This window comes from Stylophora pistillata, chromosome 3, assembly GCF_964205215.1.
Source record: "Stylophora pistillata chromosome 3, jaStyPist1.2, whole genome shotgun sequence".
Taxonomy (NCBI): Eukaryota; Metazoa; Cnidaria; class Anthozoa; order Scleractinia; family Pocilloporidae; genus Stylophora; species Stylophora pistillata.
This window is the reverse complement of record NC_142521.1, coordinates 28,086,741-28,109,125: the sequence shown is the minus strand read 5'-3', so window position 1 is coordinate 28,109,125 and position 22,385 is coordinate 28,086,741. Positions and strand designations below refer to the sequence as shown.

Sequence of the window (22,385 nt, the reverse complement as noted above, 5' to 3'; positions counted from 1 at the left end):
TCACATTTCTCTGCTGATTCGATCAAGTTTTCCGTGCTGAGCCAAGCTCTCGTTGCCCAAATTTGGATCTATGTTAAGAGAAGAGATCTGTTTACAGGATAGTCATAAAACCGCTTGGCTTCAAGTCAATGCAATATGAGGAGGATAACTTACTAAAGATAGGAAGAAATAAGGGGCCGTTGGTGATTGATGTAGCCTGTAAAGATGATATCTTGTAACAACTTCTTTGTTCGTGGTCTAAAAATATTCGTTGTGAACGTGATAATGGAAGGTCGTTGATTAACTCAGTCTTTGTGAGAGTAGTTTACCAGTTAGAAATTTGCAAAGCAGTATAAAGGCGGCCTTAGGGGCTGTTTTTATTTTGTTCAAAATGAAAATTCCCCTTAACAACGATCCCACCTCACGTTCTCCAGGGAGGGCTATCAAGCTTTTTTAAGCTGAAATGGGGAGAAGGGGGAGTGGGAAATCTAGGGTGTGCAGTAATCAGGTCAGCAGTGTTGAGGTCAGCACGTATTTAAACAAGAATCGCATAGGTTTTTTAAAGGCAAAATGGCTTGTCAGGTTCCCCGGAACCTGACGAGTACCTACTTTTTGCTCATTGGTGCGCACTGTTGTTCTACTTTCCTGGCATTTTATTTATCTGCTAATTTAAGATCAGATCGCAAACTACAGCAGGAAACCGATACATTTCAAAGCCTTCATATAGCCACTCTACCCGGTTTAATTTCAAAATCAACTCAGGTAAACAGAATGATACAACAAATTGTTAAACATATGAGACGAATCCACCGTCCCTTGAGGGTAGACTCCATTATTCCAATTTTTATATTTTAACTCAGCACGCGCCGAAGCGTTCCTAAGATTCTAAGCGATTTATGCAGATCGTAATCAAGACACGTTCAAGACACAGTAACTGTGAACCCATGATAAGAGCTATGGCCTCTTACTGTGACGTCGAGTGAGTTTTCTGATTGGATTTTCACGCCCACACGTCCTCATAATTTTACGATTTTACCTGTTCTGCGCGCCTACGCCTAACGTCGTTTCCACTTGTTTCGATTCCTTTTTTTTTTTCCCTCAAACTCTTCAAACACTATCTCCCTAACTGGATTTATCAGCTTTCGTTTGCAGCTGATTGTAACAAAAACGTAGGGCAAAGGGCACAGTTTTGAAATTCTCGTATGAAGTGTTTCTCTGTCGGTATGGCTTCACCACATGTCTCTCGCTCTCTCTGTCTCTATCTCTGTCTCTAAAAAAAGCCTACGTCCTGAAACTAAAGATTGAAGTATGTACAACTCAAAAGGATGGATTCAAAGAAAAGAGTAGACTTAAGAACGACTTTTAATGATGACAACACCAGTCACGATGACGATAAAGATGACGAAGATGATAACGATGACGAAGATGATGACGATGACATCACCGGCCAGTCACAATGACGACATAGAAGGCGATAAGCGGATAACGATAACTACGGCGGCCCTGAGGCGCCATCCACTATTTTAGCGACTTTCTGAATCATAGCGACTTTTATAGCTACTTTTTTTAGCGACTTTTTTAGCCACTGCTTTGCCGCTGGTCGTTTTATTGCGAACTTACTCCATCAACTTAAAAATGTGGTTCATTTTGTTATTATCTTTATTGTCCTCGAAATTAACGGCTTTTCAAGGCGTTCTTCCTCAAGGTTTGTTGCTTGATCAAGTAGATCGTGCACACAACGAAGTAATCGAAGAATACTTCACTCTTGGGTACACTGCAACTGAAACTCTGGCTTTTCTTTGGAATGTTTATGGGGTAAAACCCTATGGATTTTGTATACATGGGGCTATAGATGGTTACAGTCGAAAAGTCCTTTGGTAAGAGGTATCCGATTCAAATAATAACCCAAGATACATATCCAAATACTATCTGGACTATGTTAGGCACATTGGTGGCACTGCTCCTATGATTAGGGCAGATAGAGGAACTGAGAATGGGACGGTATTGAATCAATTCAATATTTCTTTCGAAGAGATTCTATTGATGAGTTTAGTGGAGAACGTAGTTTTATATATGGCAGATCAACTGCCAATCAAAGAATTGAGGCCTGATGGGGTGTTTTACTAAAGCAGTGTTCTAATTGGTGGATGAGATACTTTAAAGACTTTAGGGATCAGGGTTTATTTAATAATGATGACCCAATTCACACAGAGTTAAAATTTTGTTGCATGGCTATCCTCCAAAAGGAACTTTATAAAGTTGCTTAACTTTGGAATTCACACAGAAGTAGACCCTAAAAAAAAAAAAAAAAAAACAGAATCTCCTCCTGGTCGCCCCAACATGCTATATTATGTACCACGATCAAGTAATGTTGAGGACTATTTGATCCTAGTAGGCTTAGATGAGACTGATATGGCTGAAGGCGAATGTGCTGAAGAACCAAATTCATTTGGATGTTCTCCTCATTTCAAAGATTTAGCCGAAATGACATGATGGAGGATGAAAAGTTACAACCTCCAACCAATGCTGAGGAAGCTGAAGACTTGTATAAAAGTATTTTAAGTCATATTGAGATGTTTTAATTGCTAGGAGCACTTGCAAAATAAATTCCAAACTTTCTGAGAATTCCCAACTTTTAAACACATGTTCTAAGAAGCAAAAAGTTTGAAGTTGGGAGTCATGACTTTTTCCAACAACTTTAAAATTTTCAAGTGGGACTTTCAAAGCTGGGAATTTTTAGGGATACTTTTAAGAATTCTCAAAGTTACTAAGTTTTGTTTGATTCTAAATTATAATACTGACTGCTTAGACATAGGGGTTTCGTGCACCAGTAATATTCTTAGAGTATTGTGGGTGCACAAAACTCGAATGGCTGGAAACTGAGCCTAACTCATGGACTGTGCATTGTTGTGTTTATCAGAAATAAGTGTAGTAAAAACACTATATAAGCTTAACCAGAGAGAAATCATGCAATTAATGAGACGTAGGATTGTTATAGTTAAGGTTCTTTCAGAGATGGCTTTTTTTTAACTTTTTCCATTAGTTAACTGTTTATTGGAGCATTATTTTAAATTTTTCAAAGCTTTTTCTTTCTTCGCAAGGTTCAACCTATGTACTAGATAAAATTATAGTCACTTTGTTTATATCAAACACTTATAAGACAGTCACTAAGCTTGTATGTCAATACCAATTTCAGGAATCCCAGGAATCCCAGGAATTTCCATTAACATTAATGAATTATATAACTACCTTTAAAATGTTCACACAAATGAAAGCTAACAACAAGTCTCTGTAATCTTTCAAATATTCTCTTCATATAACATCAACTACTTTAAAATGTTCACACAAATGAAAGCTAACAATAAGTCTGTAATCTTTCAAATATTCTCTTAATATAACAATAACTACCTTGAAAATGTTCACACAAATAAATGCTAACAACAAGTCTCTGTAATATTTCAAAATATTCTCTGAATTAATATAACAATAACTACTTTAAAATGTTCACAGAAATAACTGCTAAAAGTAAGTCCTAGTAACATTTCCAAAATGTTAACTTGCTTCATGAATTTCATGTAAACTCCAAACTAGAGAAAATCCATTTCCCAATATCCGGTGGAGAAAATGTTGTTCATTTCCTCACAACTGGGGAAAAGATTGGTAGGTGACAGGCAACTCTAAAAACTGCGCCACATGTATGACCAACAAGTCTTCTTTGGAAACTATCCAAATGTGTGAACATCAATGTGATCTTCTGAACACAACTCATTGTTGACCCTGTACAAAATCTTAGAAACTTGGTGAGTTTTTCCCTATCCACTCCTCTGATATAGCGCTGGAAATATGACACTGCTTCTCTCTCAGCAGAATTTATGCAATTTGCAGATATAAGTCCCAAGACTTTTTTGTTGGTTGGTTTTGCTTCCTCGAATAACTTTTCTACTTGGTGGATATTTGGAAAATCTGCTTTCCTCATGACACTAAGAGGTGAGCTCCAGCTATCAGTAATATACAGAGGACACTGAATTATTTCTTTATGGGCAACTTCTAGGATTATGCTTTTCACTTGGTCAGGCCTAGGGAGGAACTTGCAGCCAAACTGATCCAAAAACTCACGCCACTCTTATTGTTGTTCTTCAGTGAGTTTGTTATCGATGGCAAGGTTAACCAAATCCCTTTCATCTTGACTAACATAGCCATGGAAAGAGTTTAACAGCAGTTCATCTGTGATGTCTCCTTCTCCAAACAGGGCTGCGACAAAGAATGCCTTGTTTAATTTCAGTGGGAAGAACTTCAGCTGCTGATAACCTTTCACAACTATTCTCTCAACAGATTCCCATTCAGTGGACTGAAAGTCATGTCGTATAACCGGACTCTCTTCCTCGCCAACTGAACATGAGTCAAAGAATGAGCTCCAAAATGCTGAAAGTGCATCCAGAAAAACACCATTTGTGTCTACAGCATGCTCTTCATTTCCAAAACTATTGACCATATCCACTGACACGGGCTCTTTCATTATCATGTGATCTTTAAATTTTTTTATCATATCAGTCATTAAATATGCTCTTCTTATCCTCAAAACTCTGACAAATTAAATGACATTTAATTTAAAATGGATCTTCCATCAACAGCTTAACAATTTAACAGAAAGAAGATTAATCAAGCAGTGTAGCCAGGTATTGTAAAAGGTCCCAGTGGAATTATCTTGTTGTAATGTCTAATTTAGATTGAATTTCAAGCAAATTTTCCTCGCTAGTCATGGTATTGATTGAGTATTAATGTGCTACCTTCCTTAATTTTCATTAGGTGAAACCAAAAAGTTAATAACTCTACTAAAACTGCTCCAAATGGCTTGAAACTTCATAGGAGTTTAAATTTAAAAAAGACATTTTAAAGTAGTTATTTGCTTGAATTTCATTTTATTTAATTGATTTTCAGAAAATTGTACATTTCACCTATATATTTCATGTCTGTCTGTCATGCTATCGCTTTGGAAATGAAAGATTTTCTGTCTTAATAATTTATTAATCTGCTATACTAATAGATAATTATAGATGTTGACTTATTGAAACATTTACCTGTCTGAATTAGTTGGTCTTGGGGCATCAATAATAGTGTTAGATGATTCAGTTTGATCACTATGGGCCAATAATCCACTATCAGAATGAGTTGGTACGGGACGATTCAATTTGATCACTGTGAGCCAATAATCCACCATCTGAATGAGCAGGTTCGAGAAAATCCATTGACGATTCGATTTGATCACTGAGAGCCAATAATCCACTATCTGAATGAGTTGGTGCTAGACCATCCATAGTGTTAAATGATTCCTGATCAGATGATTCAGCTTTTTCAATAGTATCTGCATCTCCTGTTTGAACATGGTACTGCATGATTAAGAAAATAAGGAATATATGATCAACACATGGAAATACACAAGAAATAGATTAATGGACAAAAAAGAAAACTGTTAAGATTGACAGAAGGGAAATACAAAGAAAAAAATTTATCTGACCCAATTGATTAATCGATTGTCGGATTGATTGATTGATAATTATTCGTGATGAGTGGAAAGTCACAGTAAATCAGCTCGAATTTAAGAAGGCTCGATAGAAGTTACAGATTTTCTGATCATTTAAATTCTGGTGCTTCTCAGTGCAGGTGAGCAGGGGACACATTACCATTTAATGCTTAGCTTTAGTTTGCAGTCTGTGAATGCGCAAATTTATACAATTAATAAAACATACAAGAAAGCAATATAAAGTATTTACCTCGAGAATTTCACGGTCCTACTTACTCATATCTTCCGCCATTTTCACAGTTTGCCACGCAGATGGAGTGAGCCCGTAATAAAACGTCCAGCGGCAAAGCAGTCGCCAAAAAAAGTCGCTAAAATAGTGGATGGCACCTCAAGGCCACCGTACACCTGCACCTCAGGGCCACCGTACGATTTGAATGTTATCACGTTCGTATCGATCGTGATTTAAGATTGGGACGTGCCAATTTGCTAAGTTCCAACATCTCTGCGTTTATTCACCCACGTTTTAACTGAAAATTCTGGTAATCAGAATAAATTTTAACCAAATGAAGTAAAAGTAGTTTGAGTTAACGGGGATTTCGAGTTAACCGAATTCAAGTCAGCTGATAGAAATGATGGGGAAAATAGGTTAAATCCAAGAGAAATCGGATCCTGTACCAGTTCGAGTTAGCGGGGGGCTCGAGCGAAACCTAATGACTATGTTTGATGATGACGATTAAAATGACGATACCGATGATGGTGACGATGATGATTGTCACGATAGGATTTTTAGTTATCAAGTTTTTATGCTAGCGCTAAATATATATAAAATTCAACGTAGAAACTGCGAGATTTTGTTAAGTTTAGCAATGCCTAAATGCTATCAGTTCCAAGACAGCCGTAAACAGTTGTTATTGACGTTATTAGATCATAACTGTAATCAGTGTTAAATTGTAACCGTCACCTGTCATGGTATTTTGTGTAGTTGTTATCCACCTGAGCTTTTTGAAAGCGATTAATCTTGTAAAAGGCGAAATTCCTGCAACCTTGTTCCCAGGGCCTTTTCCCTTAGTTAGGGGTGAAGTTGGGGTGAAAAGACCCTGGGAACGAGCTTATAATTAACTCATAGCATTACCTAATCCTTTGTACCTTAGGCTTAAATATAGCTGTTTTGTAGAGTTTTGTTTGGTCCAAACCAGACCGTCCCGTGATACTTACAGAATAAATTTGCGTTAGAGCCAAATTTGTTGTTGTTCAGTCAATGTCTCAAATATAGTCAACAACCGTCGTAGATCCCGACCTTCCTGCAGCCAGTGGGTACCCCCAGAAAAGCCTTTTCTCAGACGAAGTTTATCAGGTTGTTCTCCGTCCATCCGTTAATTCGTTAAGGCAAAAAACCTGTTTTCACACGATGATGATGAGGATGACAATAGCAATAACGATGACGACGACGATTGGGATTATGATGAGATGGAGATGGAGATGATGAAGACGGAGATGAAGATAAAAATGTGAAATCCTTACCCGTGTGTTTGCCATAGCACCCGCCCCCGATCTTCCCTATATATTTCACTAGGAGGTAGCGTCTTCTCAGATCTACAGGTAGGCGTGTTTTGCCACCATCTCCGCTTCTATCGAGATCTTATCGTGGAAAAGCCTTGAATTAAATTTCTAACCCTTAACCTTAACCCTTGATGAATAACGATGGCTTCCGACGACGTCAGGGGTTGTAGTCTCCAACACAACCTTTGCTTGGTTTCGTCAAGCGACTCCTCGAGGATTACAAAGTAATGAAAGTATTTAGCCCTTTAATTCTGTTAAAACGGATGGACCGGGGAAACAAATAAAACGCTCTGGAGGGCTCCTCCTGGGGAACACTCGCTGGCTACCCGAGGGTCGGGATATATTACGGCTGTTAAATATCGTTGAGACAGTAACTTTCACAATAAACTTATCTTCAAAGTAAGTTTTAATCTGTGTACTGGTACGTCCAGGTAACACCAGAGTTCTGAACAAAGAAAGTTTTACAACGCAGTTCTTTTCAAGCCTATACTACTAAGAATTAGGTGATGCTATAAAATATCTAAAGGATCAGGTCATGTTATTAATATCTGATGCATATCAATAACAACGGAAAAAAGAGAAAAAAAGACCAAGAGATGGTTACAGATTAACTCTAATTACAGCTATGGACAAATGACAACTGCTTATAACTGGTAGTATTGACGCTTTATTAAGCTCAGGGATAGTCCCGCGCTTTCCACGTTGGAATTTCCTTTTTATATTTTTCAATGGCGTTAGCACAATAAACTCAACAACTAAAAATCCTCTTATTAAAACTTTCAGAAGTGATTAACATTCAACTTCTCCTCATTAAATGAATACATCACCAAGCAAACAGGTAATGAGAATACTCAAATACATCACCAAGCAAACAGGTAATGAGAATACTCAAATACATCACCAAGCAAACAGGTAATGAGAATACTCAAATACATCACCAAGCAAACAGGTAATGAGAATACTCAAACTTACCTGGTAGAAGAAATGGTCTTAATCAAATACCAAATTCTCATTATCGATTTAAAAGGAAATGTGTAGCAGCTAGAGGGGAGAATTAACTATCGGATCTTAGTAGTTGAAAGGTTAAGAGACCCGGGAAAGAGAATGGAGCCAAGCTTATCATTCTCAAAGGTAAGTGAGAAGTTTCTTGTTTTGTGGTTACCTGGACCTTCGCTACCGAAACTATGCAAAATTTCGTTGGCTACATCGATCTATGTGTAGCCGCTTTCTTCGTTTATCTATGGTCTAGAATATTCGCTGGTGTCAAGAAGTTCTACACATGAGAAACAGTCTTGTTTCCGGATAATAACAACAACAACGGCGAGCAAAGGACACTAGAGAGATCTGTGGTCTTTTAAACCACTGATTCTTTCGAGAAATTTTACTTTACGTGACTCTGAAACATAAATTTAAAACCATCTTACCTCCACATAAGCGCCAAGTGAGGAGGAATGTAACGCGTGACAAGACCAAACTAACGCGTGCATAGGAGCGTGACTCGAAGAGGCCAGCCTTGGAGCGCGCTGGATGTCTTGGGTAACTTATCGATATCACGATCCATCTCGAATCCAGTTTCCCGGAGTGCATGACCATCACGTGAATCACCATAATTCGCGCATGCAATCGGAACGTTTTTAAAAGCCCTTTCAAAAGCATTTTCCTGTTCGTTGCCATCAAAACTTGTTTTTCCCGTTTTGAAGCAAAAGTGCACTGAAGGTGTAATATAACTCAGATCCAAAATACTTCTAGATAACTGTAGCCAGGTGCTCCAAGTGACATTTACGCACTGGTTTGAAACAAATCTCTGACTACGTGTTAGTAAAAGGAGGGGGGGTGAACTGGAGTAGAAGTGCGTGGCAGGTTCTATGTCCGTCGAGACGAGCAAGAAGTAGGTGCAGAAAAAACGGTGAGATATGTGCAGAAGAAGGCAAAGAAGAACTCGTTTCAACGCTCTCCCTAGCCCTTCGAGTTTTTCCATTAGCTCACTTCGTTTCCTTTCTCTGCCCCCCCCCCCCAAAAAAAGAAAAAAATGATTGCTCGAAACACGTCAGGAGATGAGGTGGGTGTATACCTGAGTCTATATTCCCCCTTCCCCCGATAAAATATAAAAAACAGACCACAACCCTGAAAAGGACCATTTCCGGTGTCAGCAGATCATGTTCCCTATAAAAAATAACTGTCTTGCTCGAGCGAACTCTTTATCAAAGATGTCTGTAAAGTTGCAATTTACTTCGCAGAGAAGTCTTCACGTCACGAGTAGTGGACTGCTTGTTTGTTTGAAAGGATGTCAGCACAACCCTTCCCTTTCTGCCGAGACATTATGTACGTGCTCAAACTTAAATCTCTTCAGAATTAAAACACTCTTAGAAATGGGATACAATGCTAAGCCCAAACCGATAATTGAGGTCTTCATCGCACTTATTCAGAATGTCTAATCCATAGGAAATGTCGATATTTTCCATTAAAAAAAAAAATAGAAATTTCAGACATTAGAAACATGTTGCAGACATGGCTGTTGCCTTATTAGAGAAGGTGAACAACAAAAAATCCAGTCAAAATCTTAATGTCATTCATGTGGAACGCTGTCAGTTGTGATCCATCTACCCTATACCCACCCTGACAAAATTGATTCTCCGCGTTAGATCACCGTTAGGCGTGCGAGCGCGTGCGTGGAGGACGGCGAAGGGATGGGAGGGAGTATGACGCATAGAAGTAGCGTTGAGTCCCAAATGGAAATTGAATTAATTTGCCGTTGCGGTCTCGGTTCGCAGACGACGCAAATTTTGGCGATTTCACGTTGTTGTTTTGCATAGGACGGCTAAGAAATGTACAAAGTTTCAAAACGCACGTGCTGAGCTATTGTTCTGCCGATAAGAACAATCGTGTTTAAATAAAGATTAAATAAAATAAAATAAATAAATAATAAATAAAATAAAATAAAAATAAGATCTCTTGTTTTTCTACGTCCTCGTTGCCGTCGCCGTCGTGGTTGCTTCTAAGGTCCCTAATATCTGTAGGCGGAGGCGACCCCATATATTTCGCTATTTAAGCAGATACTGTGGTTATTGGCAAGGCTGAAGGAATTTGTTCTGGGATAAGTTATAGAAATCAGAGCGCTGCGTATTAAAACAGTACAATTTCGGGTCACGGATCTTTCTCTTAGTCCGAGAACATTTATTAGTGACCTTGGTCTCTAACTACGCTTTACCCAGCCCCCGGGAAAAGTTTAATGATTGACAGTTGCTACTGATGTTAGTAAACCTACCCTCTCGAGTCCGAAGTTCGAAAGAAAACAGTTTGCGACGTTAATAGCTTTCTACTCGAGGGAATTCTTTGCGAAAACATAACACGTTTTCTTACAGAATCTCGCAGCTACATTTTCGCGCAGATTCTCTTAGATAGAGATGTTTCCATGTCTCGAGACTATGCGTGGAAAATCCATTCGGATCTTTGAAGGACGAGGAAAGCCGCCTATCTCTCTGTTTCATTTCCGGCTCTTGGCCTTTAGCATGCGGTGGGTAAACATCGGTCAAAACTCAACCGCAAACAGTGGTGTAGCGGAAACAACGTTTCCCATTTCGTTTTGCTCGCTTTGGTGGCCATAACTTTTCTGTGCATGCATACGTCAATGAGAACGAATTGAAAGCTTAATTTCGAAGCGAATGCATCCTGGCGAGGCTTCGGAAGTTCCATAGCGTGTTGTTAAACTGTTACTTATAACGGACCCCTGGAGGCAGTAAGGGTATCCCATTATCCTACGCGGCTAAATTTAGTGACTGGACAAGCCGGCTAAACAGGTCCGACGAAACCAGTGACGAACCATCAGGGTACTCTCTGCAGATGATCAATATCCGCTTCTATTCCACCTTCGACTGCGGAAAGCCGGCCTGTGCTGGACTTCGCGATTGCCAAACAAGGTAAGGATTTTGAGTGCGGTAGTTTATTTTGTCTTCGGTTGGCTCACTTGATGCTTTTATTTCGTGCCGATGGCGTGGAAAATCGGGCAAGTTATGCGTGTCTAGCGGTAACCTATGCGGGCCTCAACAGCTATTCGGAAGTCTTGGGTTGCGCGACCTTAAAAAATGCAAAGACTTGCTTATGATTTCATTTCGCGTAAGATCTTAAAGTTTTGACGTTTGGATAAAAAAGGAATGCGCGCATTTCTCTGTTATTGCAAGATGTTGCCTAAAAAAGCAGTGTAGCTTTGCGCGCGTTTCAGGCTTTCATGTTGCATGAATTTTTTTAATAGAAACATGAGAGCAACTCGACCCTTAGGTCACTGTGGTTTGCTTTCTCTTCAGATAATTTATGGACATATATGATGAGACAGAAAAATTTTCATCTTTGATCTAATCGCGTTCATAAAACAAAAGAATTTCCTTGAAGAACTTTAGGCAAAGTCTACTTGGATTAGCCTTCGTTCGATGCAGTGGAAATGAGGGGATACGATTAATCTCAAGGCTATATAGGAAATCTATGCTAGCGCTCTCACTCAGGGTTCTTCTTCATTTGACAGAGGCTAAATTACATCTTGAAGCGATATGTTACATGATTTGAAATTCATAGATGCAAAGTAGCAAGAGTAGAGGAGTGCATTCTTCTTTGGCACAACATATTTTCAGTTGAGGGAGAACCAGAATTCTTTATTTTCTATAAACCGGTTTTAAAATAAATCTATTGGGCATTTAACATATGCGCTAACATGTTGATTTTTCAAGGGAGTTACCCGCTCTTCTTGTTGACTGCTGTTTGATTCATGCGTTTACAAAACAAATCGAAAGAATTACTGGCGATCGTATCTATTTTCCAAATAACCGGATTCAGTTGTCTAAACAAGGTACAAGATTTCTTGATCTTAGAAGATCTCGCTGATCATACCAAACTGAGTTATACGTAGAGAGGAGATATTTATATCCTTTCCTAATGCAAAAATTGTAATCATTTGTGATACTGAATGGTATAGTTAAATTGCACAATTTGGATTTTTAGTGTTTTACCTGGAGACAAAATTTACGAAGAACAAAGCCTTTCTTAAGATATTCGTGCTCCTGCTGCGTTGGTCTTTTCGGAGAATTTTTAAATTCATGTGGATGATAACTTGCTGATCGCGTTGAATTCTCCTAATACTCGCTCTCTTGGTTGCGGCGACTTCCAACTGATCAAAATTCGCTTGGATTGATCCGAGACAGAAATCATTTTCTTACAGTCACCAGTAAGTCACGCGTAGAGAATATTTGCCCTTCAAGTACTGGGCCTGACGTTGTTTTTTCCAGAGTTATAGTACCTTTTCTTGCTAACAGATTAATGCTAAATAATACGAAGTCGTAAGGCGTCCGGGCAAACCCCTCTCTTCACCTTACAGGGTAAAACCCTAAACATTCTCTTTTCTTTCATAACCTGCGCGCCATAAATTGTCGCCGCAAGAGCGCGGAAAGTTTTAAAGTTTTCTTATACAGTCAGCGTCTTTGAAGCTAAGGTTAAAGAAAAATTAAACTCTGACGAAATCTATTCCGATCTTTTTATATCACTTGTACTGCTATGGACGGGATCGAAATTTTGTGTCGGCTGAAATTCACCAGAAATAAACCGGAAACTCAGTTGCTATCAAACTGTCACATACATGTAATTTTCTCTGAATGAAAAATAAACTCCGAACTGCCTCACTGGGTCTCAGATAATATTATGAAAAGGAATACCTCGCTTGGGGTATGTTCTTTGATAAGGAAGTCTACACTTCTCATCGGTGTGTATGGAAATATAGTTTGTGTCAAGGTTATTCATACAGCAATCCATGCTGTATCGTTTGAGCCAAGATTGCATGATCAGCATGCAACATCAACCAACATTTGTACGACTAGTTATCTAATGAAGTGAGCATCTACTGGTGATTTAGGATGGAAGGAAATTTGCCGAGAAGCATGGGGAGTCTGTAATTCTGAAACGCCCCCAATGTTAATCCGAGCCGATACAGGCTGACAAACGAATGTTTCTTTTTTATCTGTCTATCTTATCCAGCTATACATAAAAAAAAAAGAATTAAAAAAAAATGATAAAAAAATTGGTTGTGTCTACCGTAATTTTGCTTTTCAGATCAGACTGATGTACAAATATTGTACAAAATTGCGACGTTTCCTAACAAAACACACTTCAGGCATCGAATTGCAAACCTTGAATTTGTATCTGGTCTAGCATGAGTGGACGTTACACGAAATTAATTTATTTCAGTTTTGCGTTCTTCCCGAGAAAGCTGTTGATGTTTGGTTGGTAAGGATGTGACAAAAATATCAAGTGTGAAAAAGGAGGCGACCGTTTTGGGTTTAAAAAGAGATCGAGATGAGTGAAGTTTATTAAACGAAGCGGAGGAGTCAGGCGAAGTGTAAACTACGTTTAGGTCCCCTGAGGGTTAAGGCTGAAACGTTCTTAACGAAACCGGAAAAGTCATGCCCTATACAAACAATGCGTAATTTCCATCACTTGGTCTCTGGTGTCCAGAGGTTTTAGTGGAAACGAAGCGGTGTTGGAAAGAAAATCTAGCCAAATGCGTCCTTGGGATCATGTAACGCTAGTAAAGGGTAACGAAAGAGGCAGTCACGCCTTCGTAACGCAGCATTGGTTTTTGAGACTAAGGGCGTAAGAGTGTCAAAGAGAAAGTCGAATACAATGCGATCTTAGCTTTATCACCGGAAAAACCGTGGGCGTAACGAAAAATCGCTTAAAATGCGCAGGCAGTATTAAACCGGATAAAGGTCTCTCTTGGTTCTATAAAACCATGATCTCCAGTATCTGGTACGTGTCGGCACCGCGATCCGTAATATTGAATTTTATAATTCATAGTACCTCTTCTACCTAGATGACATCAGAGGAAGTTGGCCTGGAGATTCTCATTTCGTGGGCTCGTGAGTGACCCATGAACGTGACTGGCAGCGCGTTTTAGCTTGTTGTTTTGAAACGAAAGCCGATTCAACACAAAAGGATTGCGGTCAATTTTTTTCTGCTTTTCTGCGTTGTGTGAAAGGCATACAGTGCATGTCAACAAAATACGCGTATAATCCGAAAAAGGAGCAACAAAATTATAGTACTTATTGTTACTAAAATAGAATTAATTCCGCCTGACTCATTATAAGTGGAGAATTTAGTGCTGCATAAAATGGAATCGACGTGAACTAGATTTGATCAAGGCTTTTAATAAAATGGTTCATGAAATATCATGTGAGGCTGGGATCTCAAAGAGGTGTCGCTTATTCGCGTAGTATTTTCAAATGTCGTGGGACGTGAGTCCACTTGATCACAACGTGGAGAAATGTTAGAGGACATCACCTCTAATTTGTAACCTTGGCCTTTTAATTGATTATTTCCATCACCGAAGTTTGTTAGGTAATCGAATTCTTGAGGCTTTCATGCGATGACAGGTTGGAAGATGTTTCGTGTGCTTAGCTCGCTTGTGTTTGCATTAAACCCTTAAATTTGGCGATGCACAGTTTGATAGTTATGTGATACTTAGAGTGAAGAAAATGCATTTTATTTTCCGAATGAGAGGTAGTAGTGGAAATATTTTCAAACCTCGTTCTTTTCAAGGATGCTTTCTAAAGATATTTGCAAGTTTTTCCAATAAGAAACGTTTACACTCCGCAAATGATCTCTTGCCTCATGGCTGTTGTTTGTGTCTGTTTTAAACTTCAAACATTTCAAATCGGCCGTATCTACAAAGAAAATCTGTTCGAAAATTTTGACTCCCTTTTGTCCGTCTGGTGAAATGGTAATCTAAAATGAGGTCGGGGCCTCCCTTAACAAGAAGGGAGAAACAGATACAGAGTTTTACAAGATAGGTGTAATACCTCCCCTTTGTCGGCTTACAGCACCCTTCAAATTGTTTTTTCGAGTTTTAACCATCTCTTAAATCAAATTCTATACCGACATGTTTACTTCACCTGGAAAGTGAACCTCGATAAGAAGGATTCCTTCACAGAATGTCATTCGAATAAAGCTTCGCAGATGTGAACTTCTTGGAGATGTTCACACCAGTTTAGGAAGGTTCACGTGAAACACACTTTGATTCTTAAAGTTTCGTGCGCTTCTTTGTTATTCTATGAAATTTAGTCGAGATTTCCTCAGTTTTATTTACAGCAGGAAAAGATTTGTTTGTGGAGCTGGGAAGCTAATGGAGACCGCGTTGGTAAAGTTCAAACCACAAGGGCATGGTATAGATAGATTTAACATGTGTCGGCGAAATCTGAAATCAGACCTTTTTCTTTAAAATTGTTTTTATTCAGACACGAATCTGCTAAGTTGCTCCATACTGGAAGACTGTGCTCTGTGTGTTGTCAAAATTTAAAAGGCGAAGACATCATACTGAGTCAAAGTCAAAGCTGTGACATTACAACGCTGTTTGCTCTTCGATTCGTCTTTATCAAGTTTTGGACAAAACATCAGATAGAAATCTAAAACTCTCTATTATGGTGTTGCTATCGATCGTTATCGTTATCGGAAATTGATCACTCGAGCAGCTTGCGTGTCGCCGGCTAGAATCAATGAAAACTACTTCCTCGCCTGGAAACTAGCAGGTTCTCGTTTAGGTTTTCTCCCAGATCTTTCTTTAGTACAAACAGTTGTAGTAGCGTGCCTGTATTACAGGTTTACGCGCTACATACAGATTTATTTACTTATTTATCGTGATTTTACTACTGAAAAAAATTATATGTCGTTCCTGATCAACACAGATTATTTGATCTGACAAATATTAAAGAAAGTTAGTCCCATCATATATCAACAAATGTCACGCTCAGTGGGAAGATGACATCAAATTGAAACTTTCAAAGGTACCGATCGTTAAAACAAAATATGAGAACATCAAAAGTAAAAAAAAAAAAAAAAAAATAGACTGAATGCGAGCTATCAATAGTTTGTGTCATGTGATATCAAATTTGAGTTGACCTCTTTGGTCTTCAGACCACCTTGGAGTTTGGTCACTACACGCCATACTTGTTTTATTCCAAGTGAGGTCACGTGCTAAGATCACAGATTAAGTAAAGTCAGCTATAGAGCTCGTTCTTCCTTCCCAAACCTCTACTTGTAGAAACCCCTAACTCAGTGCACTTTGAACGACTTGACGGTCCCTTAGCCATCTTTGGGCAATGTTGGCCATCCCTGGCCATCATTGTTCCATCATTTTCCCTTCTTGGTTTATTATTTCCTCTTCGGTTTTTCTCTCTTACCGAACTAATATTTTGAAATTTTCTTCAAGAAAAAAAGTGTCTAGCTTCATCCACGTTTTAGATCATAATTGATACATGATTTCAGGCGAGCATTAAGCGAGAATCGTTTCCAAAAACCCTTGTGCCAGAGATGAGATGGATCCCTTGAGATAAATCGGCTATTGCTAAAATACTCTAAATTTACTTTCTTTTCTGGTTGAAGAAAGAGGGAAAAAGTTTGCTTACGAGGCCGTTTTAATAGAAAATAGGGACTAAGATGTATTTCTTTCCTGAAAAGGAATGTTAGTCTTTCTAGTATTACCTTAACATCCGCATATTGTCAAGCCGGTTCCCTGAGAAATTATGTTTTGGAACCCAACTATAACTTTGGGCGGACAGAAACCATTTGAGCGTCTCTTATCCAACAACACGACGCACTCATCCTGCTTGGAGCTCAGTCGCTCCAGGCAGTCATTGGCGCTAATGAGCTGCGACATCGGCCGCAAAGCCGACGAGTATCTAACCGGCAAGCGACGCGAGGTGTGAGAGTGGTTTACGAGGTGTCTGCTCGCAGGCTAACTGTTAGGTTACCTCCATTCCCACGAAGACAAGGAAAACCTTTTAATTTTCATGATTGTCTTTCTGTTTTTTTTTAGTTTGGTTCCCAGAGTGGAGGACATCTGAGAACTAGGCATCGTTTGGTAAGGAACTGGAGGTTACCGCCATCTTTTGTAAAAGGTAAGTAATTTTTGGTCTTGTTAGATCTCGAATAAATTCAGATCCTCAGTGAATAAGCAATTATTTGCCAAAAAGCAAAAACTGACTGACATCTCCATTACGAAAACATTTATTCTTCTTAGAATGAATCATAGCTCTTGTGCGATGAAACAAAATTCTGGCCTCATCTTGGTCATATCCATGAAACTGAGAGTTGTGCTCAGCAAATCTGGATGCAAAGAGTTGTACATCTAAAGGTATAAAATTCATTTTATCCCAGTTGTGTTTTGCAAAAAAAATCTTTGTTACACGGGAAACATTGAGCCTTTTAATCTAAGCTCGTTTTCAATAACAGTTTTCTTCATCGTCCACTGATTCGTCATGTTGTTTTTTTTTTAATCACTAGGCTTGGGAAAAAATGTTGATCAAAGGAAGTTTGAGAGTGCCTGGCACGCTTGATGGTGGCCTAAGCTGGTTTGCAGTTCTTGGATCGTTCATGACACAGTTTGTTGTCATGGGGATCCACAATGTATTTGGCCTGTTGTATCTTGATCTCTTGACTGAGTTTGGAGAAAGCAAGGCCACTACAGGTAAATGAGGCTTTCCTCATCTCATCTTTACAACTTTGGCCTACGCTAGTTTCTTTAGTAGTCAGGCAAAGTTCACTTTAAATCCCAAGGAACGGCTGCAAAAGGGAACACGCTTCACTGATGCGTTCAAGATTGAATAAGTGGATATTTCTGAAGGAAGATTTGATTTCAATTATTTTCTCCCCTATATCGTAAATAAATTCTCAGCTCGTCTTGGGGTTCTTTGGCTGCTAACAGCGTAGCCTCGCTGTGAAGCGAACCCTAAGTAGTGCAGTGTGCGATTATTGAATTCTTGGATTTCAGTAAAACTCGCTTATGAATCGCCTTTTTATATACAGTATTGTTTACTCATCATTTGCTTTCCATTTCTCTACAAAGCGTGGATAGCCTCAATTTCATTTGGCCTCACTTTCGTCTTGTCACCTCTGAGCTGCTCTTTGTGTAAGAGGTTTGGTTGCAAAGCAGTCACTATCCTTGGTGGAATATTAGTTGGGATTGGTCTTCTACTATCGTCCTTCGTCGACAGCATCTTTCGAATGTACGTGACGTACTCGTTCCTGTTCGGCATGGGTTCTAGCATGTGTTATGTGTCCTCAGTTCTCGTGCTCAGCGGGTACTTCTCCAAAAATCTGGTCGTTGCTAATGGGATTGGCCTGGCTGGAGCTGGTGTGGGAACAATAACACTTGCGCCCGCACTCAGCCTGCTGCTGGATAATTTCTATTGGCGCGATGCTCTTCGCATTCTCAGTGCAACCTCGTTGCTTATCCTGATAAGCGGTTTTATCTTCTATCTTGTGCCCGCGCCGTTGGAATTTAGCGATGCCGAGAAATATGATACATACGAGGAAACGAAACGAATCGACTTATCCTTCTTCAAGAACAAAGCTTACATTGTGTGGATAGTCGTTGTTGGATTGGTGCTGTTTGGTTTTTATATACCATACGTACACTTGGTAAGTCAAACTTTATTGTTCTCTCTCTTCAAGACTGATCGCAACACATCATCTCTTACTCATGAGAGCTCATTCTCCTAAATTAGTTTCAATGACTTTTTTTTTCTTGCTGATTGCCCCAGCAAAAGTAACGTTATATCCCTCACTCTTGAAAGTATTTTTAAAATCTGATTCGGAATTTGCACTCCATATAGCAAAGAGGGTTGACCTTAGGGAAAGGCGGGAAACGAGCGGCCAGAAGCGCGGGATATTTGCCAAAAAGGCGGAAAAAGTGGATTACCTGATTGGTTGCAATGTAACGATGTTTTTTTTTCGGTGGAGTGGACCATTATATCACCATCTCAACTTAAACAAGATATTCTTTAAGAAAAGCTTTCATGAGCCCACACAATTTGTACCACCATTTCAATCCAACTCTTTGGAAAGTGAAGATTTATTACTATCTGGAATAGACTATTCTTGACGCGCTTTCCAATCTCTCACAGGTTCGACATGGACAAGACCTTGGAATACGAAAACAAGACAGTGCAGTCTTGGTTGGCTACATGGCGATGTCCCAAACCCTCGGAAAGATCGTGTTCGGTCGAATAGCAGACCATCCTCGCGTGAATCGTGTGTACCTCTACCAACTATGTCTACTTGTGTGCAGCGTTCTCACCACTTTACTCCCTGTTTTCACCACCTACAGATCTTTGTTAGCATACTGTCTCGTGTTTGGCTTTCACGATGGTTGTTTTGTCGTTTTAATTGCCGTTCTCACGGGGGACATAGTTGGGAGGAAGATGATGGGGACAGCTTATGGTGTCATGTTTTTCTTCACCGGTATTCCGATGATGCTTGGGCCTCCAGTAGCGAGTGAGTACTTTTCATAGCATCTTGAACGTACACCATCGGATAGCAGAGTCATTATGACTTTGGGATAGCGGAGTCATTATGACCTTTGGATAGCGGAGTCATTATGACCTTTGGATAGCGGAGTCATTATGACCTTTGGATAGCGGAGTCATTATGACCATATATATCGGATAGAACTGATTAGTATATACTAAAACAGTGGATAGCGTTGAAGGCGCGCTCTGATTGACCAGTCAAACTCCGAATATCCTTTGCTATTTACCTCCGAGCAACTCGGGAAAAAATGGCGTGCCGGTCTGCATCCGTGACAAACGAATAAATCACTCAAATAACGACGAAGCAGTCCCCGAAAACACAGAGAAAGCGACTAAATTTGGTTTGGCCGTGTTTTAAGGTAATGGTGACCGGGAGTTTATCGATAAAAACCAACGAAAAAGGTTTTGTTTACAAATGCAAATTAATCTTGCGTAACCTCACTTGTTCACTTGAAAATCAAAGTTGAATGGTATTTTTTAAAGAATGGTTTCAAAAACAGAAAGAGTTTGGAACACCATTTGAAGAAATTTCGCCACCAGAGCTAAACAAATGTCTTAGGAAATTTTATCTGTCAGCGAAAAAACGTGACGGCAGTTTTTACAACAAAAAATCACTTACCGCGATCCGAGCCGCGTTGGATCGTTACGCGCGGGAAAATGTTGGAATCGTTGCTGGAATTTATGAATTAAAATAAATTTTTGGTGGTGTATATTATCTCACTGTTTTAGTATATACTAAAACAACTATTCACCTCAGTGTCGGTGGTTAGCGGGGGATATTTTCCTCGCCCCTTCGCGGCTCGGTAAATATCCACCACTAACCACCTCCACTTCGGTGAATAGTTGTTAACTAACCTCGTATTCCCAGGAGATAACCAACAGCTCGACGGTGGTTCAGTTTGCTTACTAAAATTATCGATGGGATAAAAAGATTGGAAACTTTGTGTGTTAAACTATTATTTGCAGCTGTAGGTTTCTTGAGCTGTTTTATCTTATCGACCCTCTGTCGTTTTTCTTTGCCTGTGTTTCCCGTTAAGAACCAGAAGCGTCTAAAAATTTACTGTTTTCTTTAATGTTCAGACGTTAGGAAAATGCGTAGAAAATTCCTAAGGGTTGTAAAACAGTTAAAGTTAAAATGGTATAAGGGATTCCTTACAGTTATCAATTTTCACCAAAAAGAAGTGTTGAAAAATTGATGTCTTTATGTTCACAGGTTGGATGTATGCAATTTCCAAAAGTTATGAGCCTGCATTTTACATGGCCGGCGCTTTCACGACACTTGGAGTATGCCTGTTATTTCTGGTCCCTTTTTTACTTCCACCCGAAGTGCAAGAGGAGTTGCGCTCGCGTACATATGGCTTTCGGCAACGTATTCAATCATCTACTTCGAGCGAGGCTACAAGATCATGGACTCTTGACTCTGGTTCATTTTATTCTGAATCCGAAAGGGGATCAGAAGATTACGAAAAGAAAGAATTGACTGTACCACTAGTAGAAAATGTCTTGGAAAGTGATATTTGCAAGAGGCAATCCACCAGCTCAGGACTTGGTTTTATCCTTGAAAAGTACTTTTCAATGCCAAAGTTAGAAAATCAAAAGGAATGCATGCTGGAATATTATAGCGGCTGTGCTAATGATGTGTGGATCCACTTACTGGACCCAAACAGAGAGACCATAGTTTAACTTTTCTACATTAAGTAGTCTATTTATCTCAATTTTAAAGAAAACATGTTTCTAAGCGAGGAGGTTCTGACAAGATTTTGTCTGAGGTGGAGCGAAATTTTAAGAAATCAGCAATCATAAAGGCGCCCAGCACAAAGAGGCCACTAAACGGCGCTTTATAGAAGTATGATTGAGCATACTATTCGAACTGGGATAGCCTCGTGCTTACCATTGTAAGAAACACTTTGCTCTCTCATTGAAACGTTTTAGTTTCAAACTCAAACTGTTTTAGTCGCATTTTTCAAATTTTTCTTGTGATTTCTTTACTCTTTTGTTTGGTTCTGAAAATTTGATCAGATACATCGCTCTTTTTTGCAGAGCGAGAGAGGCAATGTTGAACGCCGTCGATGAACTTTGATATCAAAATTATTTATTGTTCATAGTAGGTTTGTCGACGACAGAGCGTTATGAAGAGACACAGTTTGTCTCTGAAAGAGGAAATTCACGGTTTACATGGTTACGCTTGTCACGTCTTAAGCTCTGGATATCTAACGTTAGGGAGGCTGGTGAAAAAATGATTTTTCACGCAGCTAAGGGAGTAAGAAACATCAAAAGGACCTTGAATAGAAAAAAGTTAGACAAACAGATTTGGTTGAATTTCTCTGAAAAGGCGAATAAAATTTACCCGTCAAAAGATAATTAAGCTGTCCATTAATTTGTTCTTTCTTTGTGTCGTAAGACTTTAAACTCCCAAGACCTGTTCTCCTCATTAGCTACCAAGGGAATTCGGTTTTACACCGAGATAGCACCCTTTTATTGATATAACTGCGTAGGAGTTACATGTTCAGTACTCACCGAGGCTAAAAGAGACAAAAGATGAAATTTTCCGAGAAAGGGATCATAGTCGTGCACCCATGTGTGAGTTATGGGGCAGAAAATCAAGACAAAGCACATTTTTCGTCAAATGTAACATGGATCGAGGTTGAAAACACACGTCAAAACGATCAGTAGCTCTATAAAAATCATAAATTTGATTCAGATATATGTAATTCTCGGAAGTCGACGTAGTTTCTTATTTTCATTTGTGGCTTTGTCGATTCCTGACCCGAAAGTATCCGATTGCTTAAGACGAAATGATAATTAACAATTATTCCACGAGCGCGCGTTGGATATGAGATGATAGATAGCCAACGAGGCGCGTAGCGCCGAGTTGGCTATAATCATCTCATATCCAACAAGCGCGAGTGGAATAATTGTTTTATTAAAAACGTTAAATTAAATTATTAAATTTTATTAAATTTTTAGCTCCCTTTTAATTTTAA

The 22,385-nt window shown here is 39.2% G+C and overlaps 2 protein-coding genes across 3 annotated transcripts in view; one reads left to right on the top strand and one right to left on the bottom strand.

Annotated features, from left to right (window-relative positions):
• Positions 1–5,187, bottom strand: part of LOC111329714 (uncharacterized) — a 49,743-nt gene extending 44,556 nt beyond the window's left edge. Inside the window, exon 1 of the mRNA XM_088752636.1 lies at positions 5,058–5,187. Coding sequence (XP_088608762.1) covers positions 5,058–5,085 — 28 coding nt within the window. The 5' untranslated portion in view covers positions 5,086–5,187. The remainder of the gene's footprint in view (positions 1–5,057) is intronic.
• A 5,169-nt stretch (positions 5,188–10,356) lies between these two features.
• LOC111329100 (monocarboxylate transporter 10) lies at positions 10,357–21,762 on the top strand. Of its 2 annotated transcripts, XM_022933704.2 has the most exons (7): positions 10,357–10,977; positions 16,908–16,989; positions 17,112–17,225; positions 17,375–17,558; positions 17,937–18,511; positions 18,997–19,366; positions 20,615–21,762. In XM_022933704.2, exons 3-7 carry the CDS (start codon positions 17,202–17,204, stop codon positions 21,082–21,084), a joined length of 1,623 nt encoding a protein of 540 aa, XP_022789439.2. In that variant the 5' UTR covers positions 10,357–10,977; positions 16,908–16,989; positions 17,112–17,201; the 3' UTR covers positions 21,085–21,762. The 2 variants fall into 2 exon arrangements, with proteins under 2 accessions (XP_022789439.2, XP_022789448.2); XM_022933713.2 differs by lacking the exon at positions 17,112–17,225 and having other exon boundaries at positions 10,376–10,977.
• Positions 21,763–22,385: the final 623 nt, after the last annotated feature.

Bases quoted from the DNA above. Each gene is read 5' to 3' on its own strand.
- LOC111329100 (XM_022933704.2), top strand. From the start codon at position 17,202: ATGCAAAGAGTTGTACATCTAAAG. The intron at 17,226-17,374 runs GTATAAAATTCA...TTTAATCACTAG, and splicing joins AAAGAGTTGTACATCTAAAG to GCTTGGGAAAAAATGTTGAT. The intron at 18,512-18,996 runs GTAAGTCAAACT...AATCTCTCACAG, and splicing joins ATATACCATACGTACACTTG to GTTCGACATGGACAAGACCT.